The following is a 23,154-nucleotide window of genomic DNA, read 5'->3' as shown; positions in this document are numbered from 1 at the left end:
GCTGAGCCGTCCTGCTACGACGACACCACCGGTGGAGCCCTGCTGAACCGACTCACCACTTCCCAACGACAGAGGAGATCTTCCGGCTGGACAGTCTTCTTTCCCTGACTGGTGGGCACAACCAGTTTACCTTCCTTTCTCGCATCCCAGGACGTCTTGTGGTCGAATTGCCTGTGCCAAGCACCCCAGCAACCGGATTGCCACTTACCACTGGACCGCGAATAAGAGGGCCGCTCCTTTTAATTGAGAACTCCGCGGCTGGTTTCTTTTCTGGCAGTGCAACGGACTCCTGCTTTCCTCCCCGACGAGATCCTCTCTTCCTCCGGACGAAGCACCGACTTGCACCCGCTGCCAGGAACAACTGCCCCCGCTGGAGCGTTCTCACCATTTTAAGGTACCGTGTCCGCCAGGCCTCCCTTTCTAAAGATTGCTACAAGGTAACAATAATCCCTTAACCTTCTGGACTGGGCTGGCCGCCTTGACCATCTAACTGGTCCCTTTCTTTTTGGTCCAGCTCTTTCTGAACTTATTGCGAGACCTTTGGGCACTTTGAACTGTGTGACCTTGGACACATTTCGACCGGAGCCTCTTAAAGTGGGTCCGGCCTTGTTAACTTTGACTTTACAGTTTTAACCTGCCTTCTTCTCATACTGTGTTCTTCCGAAAGTGTTGGGATCTGTTTCTATCTTTGCTCTGCCTTTCTCTCCCTTTTAAACCGATTGATTAGAGTGCCATCTTCGTTAAGCGCTCACCGCTGTCTGAAAATAAGTGTTGCTTTACTTGAAGACTTGTCTAATAATCGTTGAAGGGAGTGTATATCTTTTAGTGACCGTGTTTTTGAACTGCTTGAGATTAGTGCCAGTGTGTTTAACTAGATGTGTTTTAAAATAAATAATTATATCTTTTACACCAAGCTCTGGTCAGTGCTTGCTTGTTCTACTGTGTTCTTTTGACCTATTGTGAATACTCTGTATACTGCCTAACTCTTCTTGAGAGAAGTCTGACTGCTCAGCCACAGCTACCAGGTAAATTTGGGTGGTACAGACTACTACCAATTGGGTTTACTGCCAACCACATGTAGTCTTAAATCTTTTGCAGTGGTCCCAGAGGGAACTGCACAGGTTTCTGCCTAACAATGAGATCCTCTGCTTGGCTCTGGAGATAGCCAAGCGGTGTCCCTGGCGGCGTGTGCCTCTTATCGCCACTGGACTTTTGGCTCCAGACGGAGGTATTGGGAGGATACTCAGATTGTTCTCCCTTGGTCATATTCACATGGCAGGGTACAGACCCATAACCCTTCTTCAATGAAGAGCTTGAATCTCCCGCTAGGCAGCCTTCGAACCCAAGGAAGGAAAAAACAATGCCTTGCGTTCACCAGGGTCAGTTTGATCCACATAGTGTTAGCAGCACTTGCCCTGATACAGTTATAGACCCACCCACTAGGTCAGATGAGTAATCCATGCACACCAATCAAGACTCTCCTTGAGACCTGGAAAGCTGCCCTTGATACAATGTTCCATGTTGGTGAGACGAGGAGTTGGTAGAAGCTGAGGTAGTGGTGATAACAATAGAGGTGGTAGCAGCCATGGAGGAGCAGGTGGTAACAGAGGTTTTAACAGCAGAGGAGGATGTAACGGCACAGGCCTCCCGTAGCGAACAGAACAGGAAGGCAGGAGGAGGCCGGTTTGGCACAAGTCAGACAAAAAGGCTGGAAGAGGGTAGACCTTTTCAAGGAGGCCAGATTACTCGGGCAACCAAGGTTGGGATGCCCTGAGCTTTGTGGAAGTAGTTATAGCGGGTCCGAACAAGTATCGGGAAGGAAAGGTGACCATACTTGACTCCACCTCAAACTGGCAGACAAACTACACTATCCTTTTAGCTGGCAGGCGAGATGGCAAGGCTTACCCGATACGCCTTGGGGCACCAGGACTGTTCATGGGGTTCAGGAAACCTGCAACGCAACTTGGAGTTGAGACCGGAGGCGGGTTATCAAACCTAGTGTGAGAGACTTGGCTTTGAAATCTTTGATTTTCTGTTATTGCATTTTAATTGTTTTTTGGACCTCTTTGTAAACCGTGTGAACTAAACTTCGAGAGTCAAGTCTTTTGTGTATCCTGTGTGCAAATGCTGTAGAACATATAGAATAGGCTTTTAATAGAAACTACTAAATAATTCAATGGAAAATCAATTTGGCTTAGTTTAATAAGTGTAAGTCAAAAAGTAAGGCAAGACAATTCTGTCCCATTTAACATGCACCAATAGAAAAAATCTTTTCTTTTTTTATAGCGTACTAGGAGGCGGCGAGTACGTGATTCTTGGGGCAATTGGCGAGATGCCAAAGAACTGGAAGGTCAGACGTTTGAGGTAACTAGCCAACTCTTCAGATATTTTTTGAAAGACTATATGTGGAGATTTTTTTTTTCTTTCCAAATTAGCATGAATATACAATGTACTAAGATGACATGGTGAATGAGGCAACCCTGGAAATAATGGAAACCTACACAACAAATGTAAAGTAGCGAAAGCAGCATACCGGCACTCATAAACACAATGAGTAACGCTTCATGGTTGATAAAATGCCTGGGTTACAGTTAATGGAAGAATGATTCCAAGGAAATAAGGTAAAGGCAAAGTGCTTCCCTCTTGTTGTGGCTGAACTAATACCACAAGCCACCAGTAGTGACCAACTGTTGTCGGTACTTCATAATGTACAGAGCCAAGTAGTGCATTTATTATTATTGAGTTCTTAGTGTATCCTTCTGCATGCCATGAGGGGAACGCACTGTGGTGCTTATGAGGTGGTTCACACTTTTTTTATTGAAATTGTAAGGTGGTATCTTTCTCGCTGTTCTTGTTGTTCTTTCTCTTTTACTCTCTCTTTTGCTGTCCCTCTCATTTGCTCTTTCTTTGTCTCTTTCTCTTTGTCTTTCTGCCTTCCTCTCTCCCGTTCTCTCTTTCATGGTCTCCCGGTAGATCTGAAAGGAAGGGGGGGGTAGGTGAGAGTTAGTTAGTGGGAGGATATAGACCGCACAGTATTGCTCCTGTTCTGTTGGTAGTTTTAGTTCGTAAAAAACTGTCCCTGCTTGAGTTTGGTGTTTTGTCTTGGGTGTGAATCTGTACATGATTGTTTTGTGTGTCTGTAGTGTAGTGTTGGAGATTGAGTGTGTTATGATTGGGTGGGATGTCGGAAGTGATGTGTAGTTTTTTGTGTGATTTCAAGTTGGTTATGTGGCAGAGGTGTTTGTGTTGTATTTGATGGTTGTGAAGTATGTTTGTAGGAAAATTGAGTTTTAGTACGATTGATGGTGTGAAAGGTCAGTGTGCTTTTGTAGACTATATTGTTTAGGTTAGGCTGCACATTCCTTGCACGGTGGTTAGCAATCTTATGTTTTCTTTTGTTTTTTTGTTTGGTCTGCCCAGTTCACTCAATACGTGGCCTGTACTTGGCATTTAGTCAGAAAGCAAATGTGTTAGTACGACCTTGCCAATTTTTCTTTGTTGGAGAAGGCTGGCAGATGGCTCTCGTATTTTCCAACAGATTTGTTTCCTTACTGCCCTGCAGTCACTTCAGAGAAGCTACATTAACCAATTCAAAAAAACGTGTTCTACAAATGGATGATCTCTTGCTTGACTTCATACATGTGTTTTGAGCAGTAGTCCTTTGTAAATGCTGTCACATATTCTATTTTAAAAGTAGCAGTCAAGACTTCATAAAGAAGTGGCAATAAATGCCCACCTCTGACTGATTGTACTGAACTGGTGAGTGGCTAATTGCAGCTTCTTGTAAAGCTGAAAGTTTGCCAGCTGCTTTATGACAGTTTAGGGTGGTTATGAGGCAATTTCCAGGGATTGGTTGCTTAGAGAGAAGGGGCAACTTCGATAAATTCAGACTGCCCCAAGTGTCCTGAGTGTGCCCCAATGTAAGAATGCATGTGAAATGGAGATGGTAGGGGTAGCTGGACCCCACTTTCATAATGGAGCACAAGTGCTCTGAATGTACTGATTGTCAAATATCGCAAGACCTTTCTGAAATGAAACCCACCACCATCCAGTGAAGACTGCTTTTTTCCCTAATGTTGGAACACTAATTCTAACTGCTGCTTGCTAAAACAAAAAAAAACTCCACTGTAAAGAATCCCACCACTTCCCATTCTACCCAGTGCTGCACAGATTGTTTTGACTTGTTTTACTCCCCCCACGGTTGGCACACATGCTCAGAATACACTGCTTGCCAAATGTCACATAGCTGTATTGTAGTTAAACCCCCTGCTACCGTACTGTGGACTTGGCTTTGCCTCCTGATTGTTAAAAAGCCAAAGCTATGGACATACTGTTTTAAATGCTTATAAAACTGCACTGCAGGGTTCTAAATTTCTGGAAGCTTTTTAGCTCCTGCTTCTAGCCCTGTATAGCCTGGTTAGCTTGGCGCCAACAGCTACCAGAAGCTACACTTTGGCTCCCCAGGCCATCTGGTACGATAGAAACGTACCTTTTGTAGACATTCCCAAATACAGAAAGTTAATGTCACAAAGAAGAATTCGAGCCATCTAGAGGACATGTAAAGCATCATGGATTGTACATAAAGGACACAATGTACAAGTTTAAATCTCACATACATGTTCTGTTTCAAATCTGACTGTATTAGTTATGAGGACCTAAACACAGGATGTTTTCTCGAACTAGGCACCCGAGGGAGTTCCAAGAACTTTCCCTACTCTATCCAGTGGTTGGTGTTCTAGAAGGATATGGAATTGTGCCTTACAGACACCTTGCTTAATGTAGTGCTTCCTCTATCCTGCTTGCTTTCTATTCCTCTCCTGTCCTCTCACTACACTCCCCCTCCAAATCCACCCCTCTACTCTTCTCTCCCTCTGACATCTGTCCTTCAGTGCATCGCCTGTACCATTTTATATTGCTCCACCCTTTGTCACTCTTCCTTTCTCCTTCACACTTCTAGTCCCTCCTCCACACAGCTAGTCCCTCCTTCTATTCAGACACTCTCCTGTCACTCAGTCCCACGCACTTCACATGCACTCCTTACACTAACTCACCTAACCACACTTGCCACACTATCACATGGCATCACTGCCGGCACTACGGAGGGTTATGCTTGCTGCCAATCCTTTTTGGTGCGGAACGCCAGTAGTGCTGGTTGCTGGAAAGTTTTTGTTACTGACTCGCCTTCAGCTAATTTTACGAATTGCATGGGGCGCTAGATGCTTACTCTATCTTTGATGCTGTTTTCTTGGCTCCTAGGTTTTGTTGACTCAACAAGAAAGAGAGGAAATCTGGCGAGCACTTTGCACATGAGGCGTGGTGTGAGACAACGGTGTACGACATAAAATGCTGGCTCCGAGGGGGGCAGGGGTAGCGACTGGGACCCTTGCAATTGCCACCTTTGTCCTCACGGGAAAGGACTGGCTCTGGTTGGCTTCCTGGTTGGCTTCCCACTACCAGCTTAAGAGTGCCCATCCCCTTGTCAAGAGGCCAGGGTAGTGGCCTTGTGACAATACACAGGACAGAGGGTTATCTGTGGGCAGTAGGCAAAATATGTTGTGTAGCTTTTACTGTACCCTCTACACTTGTGCTAGTAGGAGGGGGTGTCAACATTGGTGAGCAAACCCTCACGTCTCATTTTGACATACAGCAAAGCCTCCAAGAACATTCGCCAAGTAATACACAAACACTGGCATGTACTTAGGCAGGACGAGCATCTGGGATGTACCTTGGGGTCCAACATTAATATTACTTATAGGCGTTCAGCCTCTTTGAAAGATAATTTGGTATCGAGCTATATGGCCCTAGAGCAGCACCAGTGACTCTAAGCTGGTTAAGTACCAACCCAGAGGGTTTTCAAAGATGTACAAAATGTAAGGCTTGCAAATTTGCAAAAAATATCAAACAATACCAACATCCTGTTCCGAAAAACAATGTGATCATAAAATCTAGAATCACTTGCGAAACAGAGTACGTTGTGTATGTCCTTACCTGCCTGTGCGCTAAGTGGTATGTAGGGAGTACGATCGGCAAGTTAAAACTTAGAATTTTGCAACACATCAGAGCAATCAAAAATGTTGATCCAACATACCCAATGGCCCTACATTTCCAAGAAAAGCACGGGGGAAAACTCGACGGCTTTTGATATTTTGGAATACATGTTATCCAAAAAACAGCAAGGGGGGAAACCGAGAACTCCTCTTGCGACAAATGGAAACCAGATGCATCTTGGAACCTAGATGAAGAATTATGCACATTCCTAGGAACTTGATAGGGCTCCAGAGCAATCTAAGCAAAACATTGATCTGCCAAAGATGATCCCAGACTGATGCATGCTAAGTTGAGTTCCTGTCACCTCAAGTATTATGCGTATTGTATTGTCCTTTGTTTAAAATATATTGCTTTTTTTTATAATATATTGCATTTATAGGATTGCGTCAACCCACATGTAAAATGTATTTGATTGTTATTGGTTTTTGGTCTGTTTCAAACATGGGTGTTATGTTTTCTCACAATCACAATGATTAGAGGGTCTATTTAGTTTTTTACCATTCCGAGATCTTTAGTTTGTACTCTTTCACTTCTTTTTCTTGTAAGGGCAACCAACGGATATTCTCTGTTGAAGTATTAATGCAACACAATGGAATAACAGTTACATGCACATCTTTCTTAATTTCCAATCTGTCTCTTACTCCTATTGCTCTACATTATTTTTTTAGGGTTATCTACATTATATGGGGCTTTTTTTTTAAGTGAGGTTTTATTATGTGTAGGCAATTGCCCTAACAATGATTTGGGAAAATGGTTTTTAATTCATGCAAGTAACAAATGATTCAAGTGTAAAATACATCTGTTTTTAAGGATGCACTAAGCATTTTATCATGTTCCGATATAGAATTATGTCGTGAGGCTGCTAAATGCACATAGCACCTTAACAACATCTGCTGTATTTTGCAAATTTTGCACAGCTCGGGAATACTGGTAAAGGTATTTGAACGGGTAAAACTAAGTAAACCTGAATCGAAGAATTTAAAAGAATGCGTGCACTACGCACTTTATTTTAGATACTGCATGAAATTATTTATTTATTTTTACTAGAACTTACCTCACATAAAGTGGTTTTTGATAACTATAAACGCTCGCCCTGGGTTAGCTAAGCATGTTCGAAAAAGCATGTTTTGTTTTTCTATGCTATTAAGCTTAATGAGTTCTAACACGCTTTAACCCATTCCAAGATGGCGAACTTGTATAAGAGACAAAAAGAAAGTGTGCACGAATCTCTACGCAGAAGTCTTAGAGTTGATGACTGTATAAATAGTCCTTCTATTGTGTCTGTTGCCCTAAACGTGAACAAGCGGTCTGTTGATTTTTGGCTGACATAACTTGGTTTCCTGCCTCAGTGTTTTGCTGCGATTACTGCAAGCAAGACTGTTTCCCGGAGTGCCTTCCGCCTTTCCTGGACCTAGATTCAGGGTTTTATATATTATGGAGCACCAACAGTTGCGGTCTTCCTCCCTCCCACAATTGTGTCCTGGTCGCCATCCAAACCGCTATCTCGCCATGCCATCCCCACTAGCAACTGTCTTTTTCTTGCCCTTTAGGTGCTACCCCCCCCAAGTTATTGTCACCCATCTCTGCCCCACAGACCGGATTGTGTGGAAAATGGAAGACTGACAAACAGAATGGGGTTGCATAATGCACATGTAATTATTGATTAATAAACATTTCCATCAATTTTGAAACTACTTCGGATGCAATTGATTAATTTCCCTGGCCAACAGGAAGAAATATAAATAAACGTATCCCCAAAAGACTCATCTATGCAATGAGTAACACAAATGCACATAATGCACAGACAATCATTCCAAGTATTTAACGCACTACAGAAACGTTTACATACATATAAAATAACAAGATAGTCAGAATTATATATATTTTCATGAAAAACCTTACTTCAAATAATATAGATATCATTTTGTACGAATAGATGCACGTTTCAAAACCAACTTCAAATTTACCATCATATGGGGCAAATTACCAAGTGTTCACTCCGTACTAAATATTTCTTAAATAAATTACATCCTGTAATGCTGGTAATGTATACATTACCGAAGATTCACAAAAGTCTCACAAACCCTCCGGACGACCAATTATTGCAGCCACACACAGCATACTTTAGCCATTGGCCCAATATTTGAATAGGATCATTCAGCCCCTTATCTCCACTAGCTCCACATACATTAGGGATACGGAGTAACTTTCTCACAAGATTGAAAGACATCAGTTTTGCTCAGGGCTGTAAAATCCTGTTAAATATTGATGTCTCTAGACTTTACACGAACATTGTCCAGGATGTTTGTCTATAAGCTATGGAATGGTTGTTACTTTCGGAAGATTCTTGTAAAGCTGATTAGGTCTTTGTGTTGGCGCTCAATAAGATTGTGTTGTCAAAGAAAATTTCACATTTGGTGAACGCTAGTTTCTTCAGATGTAGGGTATGTCGACGGGGGCTGTAATGGCCACAAGTTACGCCAATACTTTTATGCTTTATTTGAAGATACATGTGCTACACTTCGATAGATGAATGCAATATCTCAAGATCTACGTCAGATATATATTGACGACATCTTTGGTATTTGCAAAGGCACAGTCACTGAACTCTTAAATTTATTTGACTTCATGACTCACATTCAACCACGTTGCACATTTTCCATGATACATAGTTACACTAAAGTCAACCTTTTGTATATGAAAGTCTACTGTGTCAATTGTGAATAGAGAAGCACTATTTTCTCTAGACCAACGGACGTTTGGCAATAGGTTTTCACCCTAAAAGGACACTAGAGAGTGTTGCACTAAGTCGATTTCTAAATTCAGGTACATTATTTCTTGTGATGGTGATTATAAGGAACAGTCTAAAACCTTGAAACAGAGGTTTTTTGATACAGTACACAAATTAATTGGTTGAGTCAGTAGTACAGAGAGTGTGTTAACGCGGGAAACACTGTTGATGCCAATATTGGATAAGACTAATCCTCCATTAGTTTGTCGCTACATTCTCTGAACAGAGTTCAAAGAACTGTCACATTATCAAGAACAACTGGCAGATGCAGATACTTAAACTTGACCCTATGTTAGACTATTTACATCTCCACCTGTTTCTGCCTACAAAAAAAATCCCTGAGAGACTATTTGTAAGAGCTGATGTAGGACATAATGAACAAGCAGGTCTAGTTACAGGGGAACGCAACCTTGCAATAATTGCCAGCATTGCTTAAACATAATGTAAGTCAGGACACTTACTCAACCCTACTCTGGGGGAAAAAGATTGCCTTAAGCCATTCAAGCACATGTGACTTAATGAATATTGTATATGGTCTGAAATGTCTGTATGGATTATTTTATGTTACTATTGCACTGGACTGAGCATAAATAGAACATCAGGCTCAACAATCCTAAATCTCCAGTAGCTGTATGCTATGTTGAGGCACGACACAATGTTGCACAAATACAATTGGTTATTTTAGAACATGTGAGGCCCCACAGAAGAGGCAGTGATTTATACTACCAATTTTTCTAAAGGGAGATATTTTAGATAGAGTTGTGGGACTCCATGATACCAAAGGGTACGAATGCGGAATGGACTTGTCAAGTTTTCTCTAAATTAATGTTGGTTGTAAATCTTTGTTTAAATTGTGAGGGGGCACCAACGGGAGATGCTTTTCCAGCAGTATTTGATATATATGGTCATGATTTAATGTGACAAAGATTTTGGTGATGAGGTTGTGAGCGGGATGTTTTACCCGTGATGGGTATCTGATTTGATGAACACTTTAGTAAAGGGACTGTGAGCAGGATATGCACCCTTGTCGTGTACTTACGTTGCCTTTGGTGCCTCCCAAAATTTCACTATTGTCATATGGAGGATATGAGTAGTCCTCCTAAAGATTGTGAGCGGTCTATTTATTGCCGACATGAAACTATGGGTAGTTTAATTGTTGCAGTGACTCCTTGTACAAGGGCGATCGCATTGAGATGTTACATGAATTTAAATGTTTGTGGTGTTGATTTTGTGACAAATCCCGGACATTATTTAAATTAGGTTAGAACAATGGGGACAGTTGAAAACCTTCTGAAAGACACTCTGTATTTGTTATGGTCCTCAATTATATCCATACTGTTGCAATTATGTGACATCACATCTTGATTATCCAGACCCAGTGGTTTTAATGTCAGATATTGACTATATTATCTTTAAGCCATACGAGAGCATAAGGTATATAGGCAATGTTTTCTACACATTATTGCTGCAGAACTTATTTTATTTGTGAACTTTGGGTGAGGATTAAGTACTTAATAAGTTTGACGTTAGTATGTTGTTACTCTTTCTAAACTATTCTAAGATGGCAGCCACCCTGATGATCCACATCTTGAGAGGACGTAGTTTCCTTGTCATGTGGACACACCGGCTCAGCTTTAAGAATCATGGTAGCCGATCTGTGCCTCGCTTCCTGAGTGAGCTTCTATTAGTTTAATTAAGAAAAATTCTGTATTGTGACTCTAACCAATTGAGAGGGGATAACCTAGACGGCCATTCTTTTAGATGATGATTACCTTTTGCTGGGGATGGCTTTATGGGATCCACATTGATGCAATTTTTACAACACATATACTCTTAACTTCTCTAATACAAAGTGGTGAGCAATGTCCTCTACCTTTCAAAAGAACATGTATATCTGTGCTTTGGGAGCATTTTAGAACTCTGATGGCATTAATATTGTGATTACATGTACTTATACGCTTGAGTGAAAGGATATTGAATTTTGCAGGTTAATTATACATACTATCGAAGTGAGTTTTTTTTTTTTTTTTTACATAAATGAGAATGGGTTGACGGATTAATTATAGTGTAGGAAAACTGCATGATTTCCCTTGAAAACTGATCTATGTGAATATTCTAAACGCATTGAGGCAAATGAAAAAATTGGCAAATACTCTTTGGAGTGAAAACTATGTAATTTGCCTGATATGGTGGTACGTTTGAAGTTTGTTTTGAAATATGAATCTATTTGTACAACAAGATATCTACCCTATTTAAAGTGAAGTGTTTCATGGAAATACATATAAATCTGACTATCTTGCTATTTTCTATTAATGTGTGTGGATGGGCTTTTAATCACCTCTACCCAAACAGGCCCACCATTTCAGCGAGTTCATGTTTGTACGTAAAGTAAGTTTATTGTACAGTTGTCTGGGGAGCAGTTTGATGGCGCTGCCCACATAAGTTTACACATTATATATAATTTTGCAACAGTTAAAACACTCCCGTATATTTTATCACCATCTACCCACCCACATACGATTGGACAAAACTTCTTCAAAGAAATCCCATCTTTCTCCAATTCCTGCATTCTCATTGGTAGCCATCATCTTTTTTTTGTTTATTGGATTTTCAAGTTTACAGAACAAAAGACAAAATAAAATCCGCTTCCCCCTCCTTAAACTACCCCCACCCTTTCCCAATATCCAACTTCCCACCTCTCCCAACCCCCCGGATACACAGGAAGTTAAAGCAATATACAATTCACACAATGTCCAAAATGTGCAGGTTCCAAGGGCAATATTGTTATACATAATCTCCAGGTACAAAGTTCAAAATCGCATCCCAGTCCGACGAAAACTTAGCCTGTTCCCCTTGAATCACATAGGTGACTCATTCCAAAGCTACAAAGTTCCACAACTTATTATACCAGTCTCTGATATGTGGAGGATCCGCCATTTTCCAGTTCCCAGACAATACTAAAAAGGCATCCAGCTGAATAATGTAAAGCACTTTCCCCTTAAATTTTGGCCAAGCTATATTATCAGCTCGAACCATACCCAACAAAGATTCTGCAAGGTTTCGCTCTATCTCGAAATCAAACATTTTCCCCATGTTTCCCATCACCTCCCTCCAATATTGAATCAACTTGGGGCATGACCACCAAACATGTAACCAGTTTCCCCCTCCCTCCACATCTCATCCAACATGAAGCTGAGACTGACGGGCAGTTTTACGCAGCCTTTCAGGGGTGTAATGCCATTGAAACATTAGTTTAAACCAGAACTCCCTGATCTGAATAGTGCTCTTCATTTTTGGGATAAGGACCAAAATTGACTCCAAGCGTCAACTTGGCCCAAGCCTGTTGACATGTAGATGTCTTTTTCATCTGATAATATTCTATAGAGTTTAGAAATCAAATGAGGATCTCCGGCGTCTGTAGTCAAATAAATGCTCAAACGGGTTAAGCTTTCTTATGGCAGCAGAATTATTGGGTGGAGCCAACAACCAGTGACAAACCTGGAAGTATCTAAAACTCTTCCTCTCCTGCAGAGCAAGTTCCTCTTTACAGAGAGCAAAACATTTGATATTGTGTCCAAAAAACATCTCTCTAAATTTTGTACAGCCGGCTACTCTCCATTCGGGAAAGGCGTTTAAATTGCGGGTTTACAAAGAGAGCGATTAAAGGGGAGAGGAAAGAAGTAATATGGTGCTGCTCAATCGAGTGATCCCTTTGCAAAGGCCTAAAATGACACTCAGATTTTGATAAATAATTATATGTGTGTTTAAATAATGATATGCATATGTTTGATCACAGTATAAGATGTTATATCACTATCAACTATAAGGTAAGGTCACACCAAAGCATACAGGTCACAAAGCAGGTTCAAATTGAAAACACAGTGCAGCCGAATTCACACATGAAAAAGTTGGATTTACACTTTTTTCAGCATTAAATGTCAAAAGGTTTTTTTTAAAAAAAGATGCACAGCACTGGTTCAATATGGAAGTGAAAGGAGGGCTGTAGGTGAAGAATTGAGAGAGATTTGTAAGTTAGAATGAGGTTCGTTTTTAGGAAAATAGAGCAGTTAAAAAGAGAAACATGAAAGGCAAATTTTACTTAAACTAAATTATCTACACTATATTGTTAAAGAAAGCCACGGTACGTTCAAAGATTGATTCGCAACGTCAACCTTTTCCAGCTGTGTTCAGATCTATGTGGGAATTATTTTAAATTATTCCAAATAGTGATTAATGTATTACCAGAGGAGGTGAAGGAAAGAATTGCGCTAATACTAGAAAACAAGAACAGGGTGCACAGAAAATTAGAACAGTCTATACAAGTTATTAGGGTATGGATAGGGTTGCTTAGAGATTGGAACAAAGACAAAAGTCAAGAGGGAGTAGACTATGTGTTATGGGATGGGGAATACTCCCAGTCCGCTCTTAAATTTGGGTTCAGAAACAGTCAACCGGGTTCTGGATCCAGCGCTCGGTAACCAGGTGGCGGTGGACTCTCCTAGCAGAACAACAGCTGTGCCTGTCTGGTCACCGGATAATGAGGACAGCTGGATGGCAGGATTGCAGCGGGCATGCAGTAAGTGGGCAAAAAGCTGGTCAGGTCTCAGGATGCTTCCCAAAAGAATACCACAGCTTTTCCCTTTGGTTATTGGGATTTTTAACTGGGATTTCAGGATTGAGGCCTTGCTGGGGTAGAATCAGAAATGCTTTTGCCTTACATTGGAATCTGGAATCAGCTATGCTATGGCTTTGCAGTGGGATCTGGAATCTGGCATCTGGCATCTGGCAAGATGAATGTAGAAGATCAGGAACGCAGGTGCAGGAAATCAGGAATGTTATATCACTATCAACTATAACGTAAGGTATCACAAAAGCATACAGTTCACAAAGCAGGTTCAAATTGAAAACACAGTGCAGCCGAATTCACTCATAGAAAAGTTGCTTTTACACTTTTTTCAGCTTTAAATGTCAAAACGTTTTTGAAAATGGATGAAAAACACAGAGTTTTGGGCAGGGTAATAGATGCACAGCACTGGTTGAATATGGAAGTGAAATGAGGGCTGTAGGTGAAGAATTGAGAGAGATTTGTAAGGTAGAATGAGGTTTGTTTTTAGGAAAATAGAGCAGTTAAAAAGAGAAAATCGGTTTTAAAAATGAAAGGCAAATTTGACTCAAACTAAAACTATCAAACTAGACTATTGTTAAAGAAAGCGATAACACGTCACCCTTTTCCCGCCGTGTTCAGATCTATGTGGGAATTAATTTAAATTATTCCAAATATGGCTAATGAGTTACCAGAGGAGGTGAAGGAAAGAATTGCACTAATACTAGAAAACAAGAACAGGGTCACAGAAAATTCAAACATTCTATACAAGTTATCAGGGTATGGATAGGGTTGCTTAGAGAGTGGAACAAACACAAAAGTCAGGAGGGGGTAGACTATGTTATGGGATGGGGAATAATTAAAGTTCACTCTTAAATTTGGGATTAGGAACAGTCAACCGGGTTCTGGACTCCAGGGCTCGGGTCACCAGATGGCAGCGGACTCTCCTAGCAGAACGGCTAGGCCTGTCTGGTCACCGGATAATCAGGACAGCTGGATGGCAGGTTTGCAGCGGGCATGCAGCAAGTGGGAAAAAGGCTGGTCGGGTCTCAGGATGCTTCCCAAAAGAATACCACAGCTTTTCCCTTTGGTTATTGGGATTTTTTAGTGGGATTTCAGGATTGAGGCCTTGTTGGGATAGGATCAGCTATGCTTTGGCCTTGCAGTGGAATCTGGAATCAGCTATGCTTTGGCCTTGCAGTGGAATCTGGAATCTGGCAAGATGAATGTAGAAGATCAGGAACGCAAGCGCAAGAAATTCAGGAAAGAGTCTATATAGCGTTCTGTCAGCCACCCTTTGTATAGAGCACGGTGACATATATGATAGGGCAGGCTTAGCTAAGCATGCCTCTAAACAACTGGATTGGTCAGGAGTGATGGTTACCGCCTTCCTCTCAGCTGGTTGGGTTTCAAGGGCATGATGTCAGATTTATGATGCAAGTTTTAGAATGCCCAGAACCTCCGACAGTTACGTTAGCTAAAATCCTGTTTTGCCATAAATGGCACATTTGTACAGTTGAAGCATCTTAACAAATTACATAAGCAAGTTACATATGTTATGCACAGGATGGCAGTCCAACTCTACAATTTGTAAGACATTGTTTCGCCCTTCTAATAATTTTTAGTCATTTTTAGTGTAAAATATTCGGCCTAAAATTCTATAACTTTATACATGTGTATGGATTATCATTAGGCATATCAGTATTGATTTTCACAATGGCATCAGGTACACTTTACATGGAATACCCAATTCTCTCCCATTTCTGTTCCCAAGGTGGCAGTGGAGGCTACGTCTTAAATTAAAACTGTTAACTTTTTACATTCCTGTGAATTACTGTTGCAAAAATAACCATCTTCAAAGTTTCTTAATAAAATAGTCTTTTGAAACAAATGGGCATCCTTTGTCCTTCACTGGAACCATTTTATTCTCTTCAGCCCAGTGTGGGGAGAGTTTTTCCCAGTTTGATTGAAGGTTTTATGGCCCCCTCCATTTCACAGGTTGGTGTCCCAGAACTTCCATTGTAAGGGGCCTCACTCCAGGCCATAGTCTGCCAAGGTAGCAATTAGCACTTGTGTGTTCTAGCATCTACTGTGAGAGGCCTTCTGTTGCTGGCAACCCCCCCAAGCAGAAACCTGTTTGGGGCTGATTTCCCCCAGGCAGCCAATGCAATTTAATTCCTTATTTTATTTATTTTTGTTATAAATCAGAATAAAGCCTTTTGAATAAGATCTCCCATATATGTTTCACAGAACAAAACCCCTTCACATTGCTAGATAAGGGCAGGACCTTATCCAACATACACTTTTAAACAAGTATTTTTCTTTATTTGCAAAAGTACATTTAAACGTGGTGACTGCTGGCATTTTTCTTTCAAATTCGGTTTGTCTCTTCCCTATGAATTCCAACATTGTTCTGCAGTCATAGTTAGTTTCTTGTACTCAGCAATTTGTTTAAAACTCAGATACACTGAAATTGACATAGGCCCAGAAAGCCAGGGCCTTTTTGATGCATTGATCTTTGACATTTTGTAGCCCAAAAGTAGAGCGTTTCCCGTGTAGCTGAAGTAAAGCTTCTTTTGATTCCTTCAGATCTCAACAACAGCCTGTCCTTCAGGGATACTGCTCTTGTCTGCTGGAGCACAATGTGAATGTGGATGGGCTTGGCAGGGTCTCATTAATAAAAGTACTGTAATGAGGAATCGGAGGAATAGAGCATCAGAACGGCATCATTTTTAAATGGAAATATTTCCCTTTTTCAATGGGGAACATTTTGGTGTGCAGCAAAGCAGTACTGCTTTTTCACTCCCCTTCTTTTGTACATGTACGCAACAAAATGGCAGGCTTTCTCAGTGTGCCCCCTTGTTCCATCCTGCCCAATATGTGCTTGGCAAGATGGTGCAGCCATCTTTTTGTAGCTGCAAAACGCAGTTTTGATGTGAGGCAGTGGTGCTCAAAGGAGTCAGCGCAGCCATTTTGCTGATTCTGTTGAAGTGCAGCTTGGTTATGGATGGGAGTACTCCTGAGTGGGTAAATATATCCCACAAATTATATGTGAACGTTTCTTTACTGCAGTGAAAATGGAAGACTGTCATCCTGCATTGGTTGCTAGGAGAGTATACATGGGCAAGTATGTGTTTGTGTGTGTGTGTGTGTGTGTGTAGTGCGGGGGTGTTTTGTGTGTTTGTTTCTTTTCTTTTTTTTCTTATTAGTCTTCTGGGACTACCTTGACAAATGTTACCCGGAGGATTGTTGGCCGGAGCTGAATTCATGCTCCTGTCTTTTCAAAAGGTCTTAACTATATTTGTTAGCAAAACATAAATCCAGCAGACTCTCCTAGTCGGGTTGGACAGTTTGAAGCTCTCCAAAGCATGGCACTCCGTCTTTCTGTTGCATGTGTAAAACCCATGATGTTTTATATTTCATCCACACAGGCCAATTGTTTATCTTTCAGTCATGGATTGTTATGCGTTATTGACCAGTGGGATGGAAACGTGAAGCATTTGTACTCCACTGAGAGGCTTGAAGGGAGGGCGTCTTGATGTTTGAGTTTAATCAGATTCAATGAGGTATATATTAAGCCGTAGACATCATGGTCAATAAGCCCCCAATTTGGAGTGTTTTTTGACATGGCAGCAAACCTTCAACTCGATTAAACAATGAGATCATTATGAAGATTGCACATGTTTTCAGCATGGCCACTTTACACATTTTCACTGTGGTCTTCTTTGCCATTTTTTTCCTTTTTTTTAAAATTGGATTTTCCCCCATGACTCCCGTCTAACGCACCCTGCGACCCACCGCCCCCAATTCCCTACCCCAAACACACAGCACATATATATTCAAAGACAAATAAATTAGGCAGAAATTACTGTGGTGAAAATTGCACGTTTAAAATGCAAACGTATAGGGACTGCAGTGAAAACATGGCATCATACAACCTTGATAGATCTTAAAGGCTGTTATATCAAAATCACCACTTCACTTGTGGCAGGCACTGGCAACCTTGTCTTCAAAATCAAAACTTTCTTTTGATCATGTTGCTCATTCTCATGTCATGCTGTGCTTGCAAGTGTGTGTGCCGTATATTATATAACCACCTAGTTTCCCCTGAGTGAAGTAGAATAGTAAACCCTCAGTGAAGGCTAAACTTACATACCACCCCACTGGAGTATGATTTTTAGGTAAATGTGCCTCGCCTGTTACGCAGAGACCTTCATCGGCACAAAGGCTCAGGAATGTGGCACCAGGGCACACTGCTGATCCCCTGGCAACAAAAGCACACTAAACCTGGTACCTTGCAGATAAATCATAGTTTCATAGAACATAAACTGCTCATTGCAACAAACAAGCTATTTACTTTTTTTTAAGAGAGCGATCTAGAAACTGATAATACAGGGACATATGCCCTGTGTTGCCAATAAAAGTGAGAATTACTTTGAAAAGTGTACCTCCTGGGTCTGAATCATTGTTTTGCCTCCACCAGGTGTGCAGTCTATATTCTTAATGTACGGCCTCTTGGTGGACTTCAGATTATGGTCATCTCTGCTCTTGCATAATAACGAACCAAAGAATGATTGGCGGATAGCGTTTGCAGATTACAGATAGAAGTGTCAATCAGATGTACTTTCCATACTGGTATAAAGCTGTTGATTCTCCAAACAGATGAATGGCTACATACAGTGTGGTAAAACCATTTTGAACAAACCATCTGTGAGACAGGCTTGGCATCAAGAGAGACAGAGACTCAATTTGAAAACCTTTATTATAAAACTTCATTGGGTTGTTTTTTTGTGTAACTGGCCCTAACTCTAATGGAGTTGTTCCCACAATGTATGATTCTACGGGCCGTCGATGCCTGTGTCAAAACCTATGCTTGCCTTCACCCTTAAAACAAATTGGATGTTAGGTCTTCTTAAACAAAAATGGTGGTTCAAAAAGAAATGCAAGCCAATGCTGCTTTCAGGTAGCTTTTCTGTCAGATTTCGTTCTACCAGTTTAAAAATAGTTCAACACAAAAGGGATGCCCTTGGGATCTTCCAGGTAGGGCTCTTGCAGCAGGACAATATAGTTTACAATGTCTCTGGGTCTCTTGGGGTTCCCTTGCCCAAGCTCTGACCGCTCTGATTCCCAAATCGAGTCACAGTTCCTTTCAGGCCTCCCTTCACCAAGCCTTTACATTTTATCTCTACAATAATGTATTTCAGTTTCCTTTGGGCCTCTCAGGGATCCCTTCCCCAAGCATAGGCCCCTCTGGAATCAAAAAGTTCACTTAAGATGGCCACGTGGATGCAGGACTCTTGAACGCGTCCCTCTGTCACCCAGGCTCTTAAACCTTGAATGTGCCCCCAACACGGTCAATTGACACCATGCAAGGATGAGGGACCATGGAGGCTCCACGGTGACCGAAAACCAAGAGGAAATCGGTGCACCAGAACTGATGTTTCGTCCCTCTCCCTCACAGCGTGGAAAGTGAAAGCAAAAAGGGGAAGGCTGGCGCTAATGCGGTCCGCGCAACAACTGGTTCTGGCAGTGAGACCGTGGAGGTAAGCCCGACCCGACGAGCAGACGGAGACCTCTGCCCTCACCCTCCCTGAACCCCTTTCCCCCGGATCAGGGATACTTAACATTTTCTTTGGAGAGGTGGTGTGCTTCGCTGATCGGCAGGGGGAAGGCTTCGTGCCTCGCTCCCGGCACTTATGATACACCGAGGGTCCCGCCCTGTCTGGGGGACCCCAGTAGCGTAGAAGAGGAAACTGGGAACCCGTCCGGTGCTCAAGGACCGGGAGGTCTGGTCCTGGTCCCTCCCCGCCTGCAGGAGAGTGTAGAGATTTGCGGTTTGTGCAGGCTACCAGTCACTGGACTGTGCTTGGGGAGCCTGGACCCAAGAGACTGAAGTTGTATCCAGAGCAAGGGTGCTAGCGTCCTGCAGGGTGAGGGCCCCCTCCTTAGGCGGGCAGGGCCGGTACACGCCCCTAAAGGAAGTACTAGCTGAGGAGGATGACGTGACCCCCATGAGGTGTCGTCCCCTGAGAACAGTACCCCATGGTGGAGGGGGACTTGGATGAAGGCTCAAAACTGAGCAACACCCCCTGTAGAATCCTTGAGTGGATGTGATCAAAGAGGCCCTGAGATCCTGTCCTTGTGATGTTGGCCTCAATGATGCCCTTGTAACGCTCAACTGATTCCCACGGAGGCGCTGACCCAAACTGGACTGCTACAGTTGCTTCTATGACTCGGAAGACGCTCTGGGCAGGACCTCCGAATATTGACTGTCTGGCTTGTAAGGTGAGTTTTCTGCAGGTGGAAGAAAAAGGGGTAATTACAAGCTGGTTGGATAAGTTCTCCCACCAATCTTCTGCTTTTCCCACTTCTTGGTTCTCGACTGGTCTCCACGAACTCTCACCTTTGGTTTAGTAAAGCCAAGCTCTCCATCTTGCTTCTGGTGCAGGGGCGCGTGGAATCCAGTTACGTCACTGGATGATTTCAGTGTTTAGGCTCAGTGCCCTTTTGTGGCTTGTAATAGTCCTTCAGGTGCCGAGGAGCTGTTGGCGACACCACCACTGCTGTGCAAGAAGAGGCTCGTGAGTATAGAAGATCAGAGGCCGCTTCTGAAGGAGCACCCTTTTATAATGTCCTTTTCTGTCTTTCAGGTGCCGAGATGCTGTGGGCGATGCTGCCGCTGTTGCACGTGCGGTGGCATGTAAGTATAACTGAATTGTGGCCATTTCCAAATGGGCGCCTCTGATAATATCTTTTCCTTCCTTTCAGGTGCCGAAATGCTGAGGGCGATGCTGCCGCTGCTGCGCGTGAAGAAGCGCGTAAGTATTTCTGAATTGTGGCCACTTCAAAATGGGCACCTCTAATAATGTCTTTTCCTTTCTTTCAGATGCCGAAATGCTGAGGGCGATGCTGCCGCTGCTGAGCGTGAAGAAGCGCGTAAGTATAACTGAGTTGCGAACCCTTCGGCTCGGGCACCACTAACAATGTCTTTTGTCTTCCAGGTGCTGGGATGCTGCCGAAGCGAAGGCCGTGGTGAACTCCGGTGTGATCACGGATGGATAAGGTAAGCGAGCGCAGCTGCGAGCGTGTTGCCCGTTTTCTAACCTTATGTCTTTATTTGCAGGTTGTCGGAGACTGGACTCTTGTGGCTGAATTCTGGTGAGTAGATGTTCCTGTGCCTTTTCTTCATCCACAGGTTGCTGCTCGAGAAGCTGAGGGTGTGTCTGGACCTGGAATGCAGGAGCCGACTCGGTGAGCGTCCTGCTGCTGCTGCTGCAGAATAACGCGAAGCACGTGAATTCTATCGGGCGTGGCTTAAATAGTGGAGAAGTGCTTTGGTGCGTATTCTTCCTCCAGCCTCACCCAGGTAAGAAAAGAGTTCCTGTAACAGAGGATTGGTCCCTCCCAGCCAGTGGCTGGGACTTCACCCAGCTTGGATTGTTCTAGGTGAGTATGCAGCATGGTCTGCCACAGGTAAGTCCACCCAATCACTACTGCACACTTTAAGAATATGAGCCCGGCGCCCATGGCGCCGGGACTGTGGTTCCTTATGAGCAGGACATGGTCCAAAGGGCCCCTGTAGGGGTCTGCTGGAACCGGGGGTGTGGATGATGAGCCTGCTTCCGGGGACGCTGGGCCAGTCTTGGCTCCTCGGGAGTAGCGCTCATGACAGCCCTTGAGGTAAGGAGTTGGGGAGCCCGCAGGCAGGGAGAAAGAGAATCACGGTAACTTTGGATAGTGGCAGACAGGGCCTCCACTGGACGTGGGATAGTACTCCAGGTGTGTGGTTCCTGAACTCAGGGTGTGTGCCTTCCTACCCAGTCCCTGACACAGAGGATATAATTCCCCGGGGGAAGAGGTCTCTTGACTTTTCAGGGGTGTGGACATCTCTCTGGACATCACCCCAGCCCCCAACACACTGAACAGCTCTTAGGAACCCACTTGTGATCACAATAGTTACCCATCCCCAACTACGCACATCATGGACGCGACAATTCCAGAGGTATCGCTGGCTATCGCCTATCAGAGGGGGAGTGTGCCCCAGAGGGCCCCTGCTCACGACGGTGCTCCACCTAGGGTGGTGTTTTATGGAACCCAGATCACGCCTGGCAGAATTTGCATACATGGGCAGGAAGGAAAGCAAAGACAACAGAGACGGGACAATGGTGGCGAGGGTGGGGACTCGATGGCAACGAAGGACGTCGTTTCACTACTGGAAGAGATCCAGATATGAGGGCCGACATTGGCAGAAAAGTTCACAAGATTTGACAAAATGGAAGAGAGGCTGCAAGAGGTGGAACACAACCAATCCTCCTTGGACACCCTGGAGACCCAAATGGATGTAAGTTTGGCAAATATAGAGAGCGGGAAGCAGAAATGGTGCTAAGGTGGACGATTTCGAGAATCATGAAAGGAGGAATAACCTTTGATTTTTCGGGATCCTGGAAAAGGAGGCAGAGACCCAAAGGGACCTCAAGTCAATAACTCACAATCTCACGAAACTCCTCTTTGGGGACAACTCACTTGACAAAACAAAAATTGAAAGGGATCATAGGGCTGGAGGCCCGAGATCAGTATTGGCGTGCTTCCACAACTACCCAGACAGGCTCAAGATCCTAGACCAGGCCAAGGCCAGGGGGCTGGTCCTGTTGGGAACAGCAAGTATTACTGTCTTCCAGGACTTGTCCTCCCTCAACCTCGCAAAGAGGGGACTGTGCCTACCCTTGACAAGCTGGTTGAGCGGAAAAAAGGTGTGCATTACAGATGGGGATTCCCTTTTTCGATGTCCTTCGAGCTTGAGGGGCAGAGGTACAGGCTCACCAGGGAGGAAGAAATAAATAGAGCCACGAGAGAGATACTTGTCGAGGAAAGATTTGCCATGGGATCCCAGATGGAGAACGGAGGAGCCAGAAGATGGCGCATTAAGGGACCGAAAAGGAGGAAAATCCCGGGCTCCAGGAAATTTATGAAGCTCAATGCCTCTCCCCAAACACATCCTGATCATATTCTTGGGGATGACGAGGGATAAGCTTGGCATGAAGGGTTATTCACAGCTACATAGTTTGGCACTTTGGGACTTCTGTCATGTACCTTTGGACTACGGCTGTGCTCCCTAGGGGTATTTCAGAGAAAAGAGGAGAGCACAGTCAGCACCTTAAGGATTGCAAAGAGCGAATGGGTTTGGCACAGGGTTTCGGAAAGCTTGAAAAAGTTTAAGATTGTTTTGGTTCGTATGGGGATTGTTGAGTTTGGAGGCATGGGTTGGGGCACCCGACACTTAGGTGCAGAGACATGTGGCCTGGGCTTCGGGCTTGTTTGGTGGCTCAGACTTGCCTGGTGATGGTAACTGGGAGGGACTGTGCGCTGTGTGGGTGGTGGGGAGGCGGAGGGGGATTTTGGGGTGGTTAGGGTGGATGTGATGGCTCTTGTAATGTTCACCGTGGTAATCAAGCCTTTAGAGCTTGGGGGCTTACGTTCTCTGTGGGGACTCACTTTGGGCATAGGACTTGCACATGGCTGCAATAGGTGGAATCGATAACAGTGACTGTCTTTGTGTATGTACACTGAATATAAAGGGACTAGGGATTCACCCGATCCCGTGGTCAGACCACAACATGGTCTCTGTAGACATTAATTGGGAGGGTCTGTACCCCAGAAACTCCAAATGGAGATGTAACGATTCTTTGCTGAAGGACCCGGTATTTAAAGGAGA

At 43.5% G+C, this 23,154-nt stretch overlaps 1 protein-coding gene across 7 annotated transcripts in view; it reads left to right on the top strand.

Moving 5' to 3' along the window:
* Positions 1-23,154, top strand: part of MYSM1 (Myb like, SWIRM and MPN domains 1) — a 1,148,256-nt gene that overhangs the window by 629,897 nt on the left and 495,205 nt on the right. For all 7 annotated transcript variants that reach the window (XM_069642083.1, XM_069642079.1, XM_069642082.1 and 4 more), the window contains one exon: positions 2,287-2,364. In XM_069642083.1, the coding sequence (XP_069498184.1) occupies positions 2,287-2,364 (78 nt within the window). The remainder of the gene's footprint in view (positions 1-2,286; positions 2,365-23,154) is intronic.

This window comes from Ambystoma mexicanum, chromosome 1q (assembly GCF_040938575.1).
Source record: "Ambystoma mexicanum isolate Mex_15411 chromosome 1q, UKY_AmexF1_1, whole genome shotgun sequence".
In the NCBI taxonomy this organism is placed as follows: Eukaryota; Metazoa; Chordata; class Amphibia; order Caudata; family Ambystomatidae; genus Ambystoma; species Ambystoma mexicanum.
Note: the sequence above shows the minus strand (reverse complement) of the source record. Positions and strands in the feature narration are given on the sequence as shown.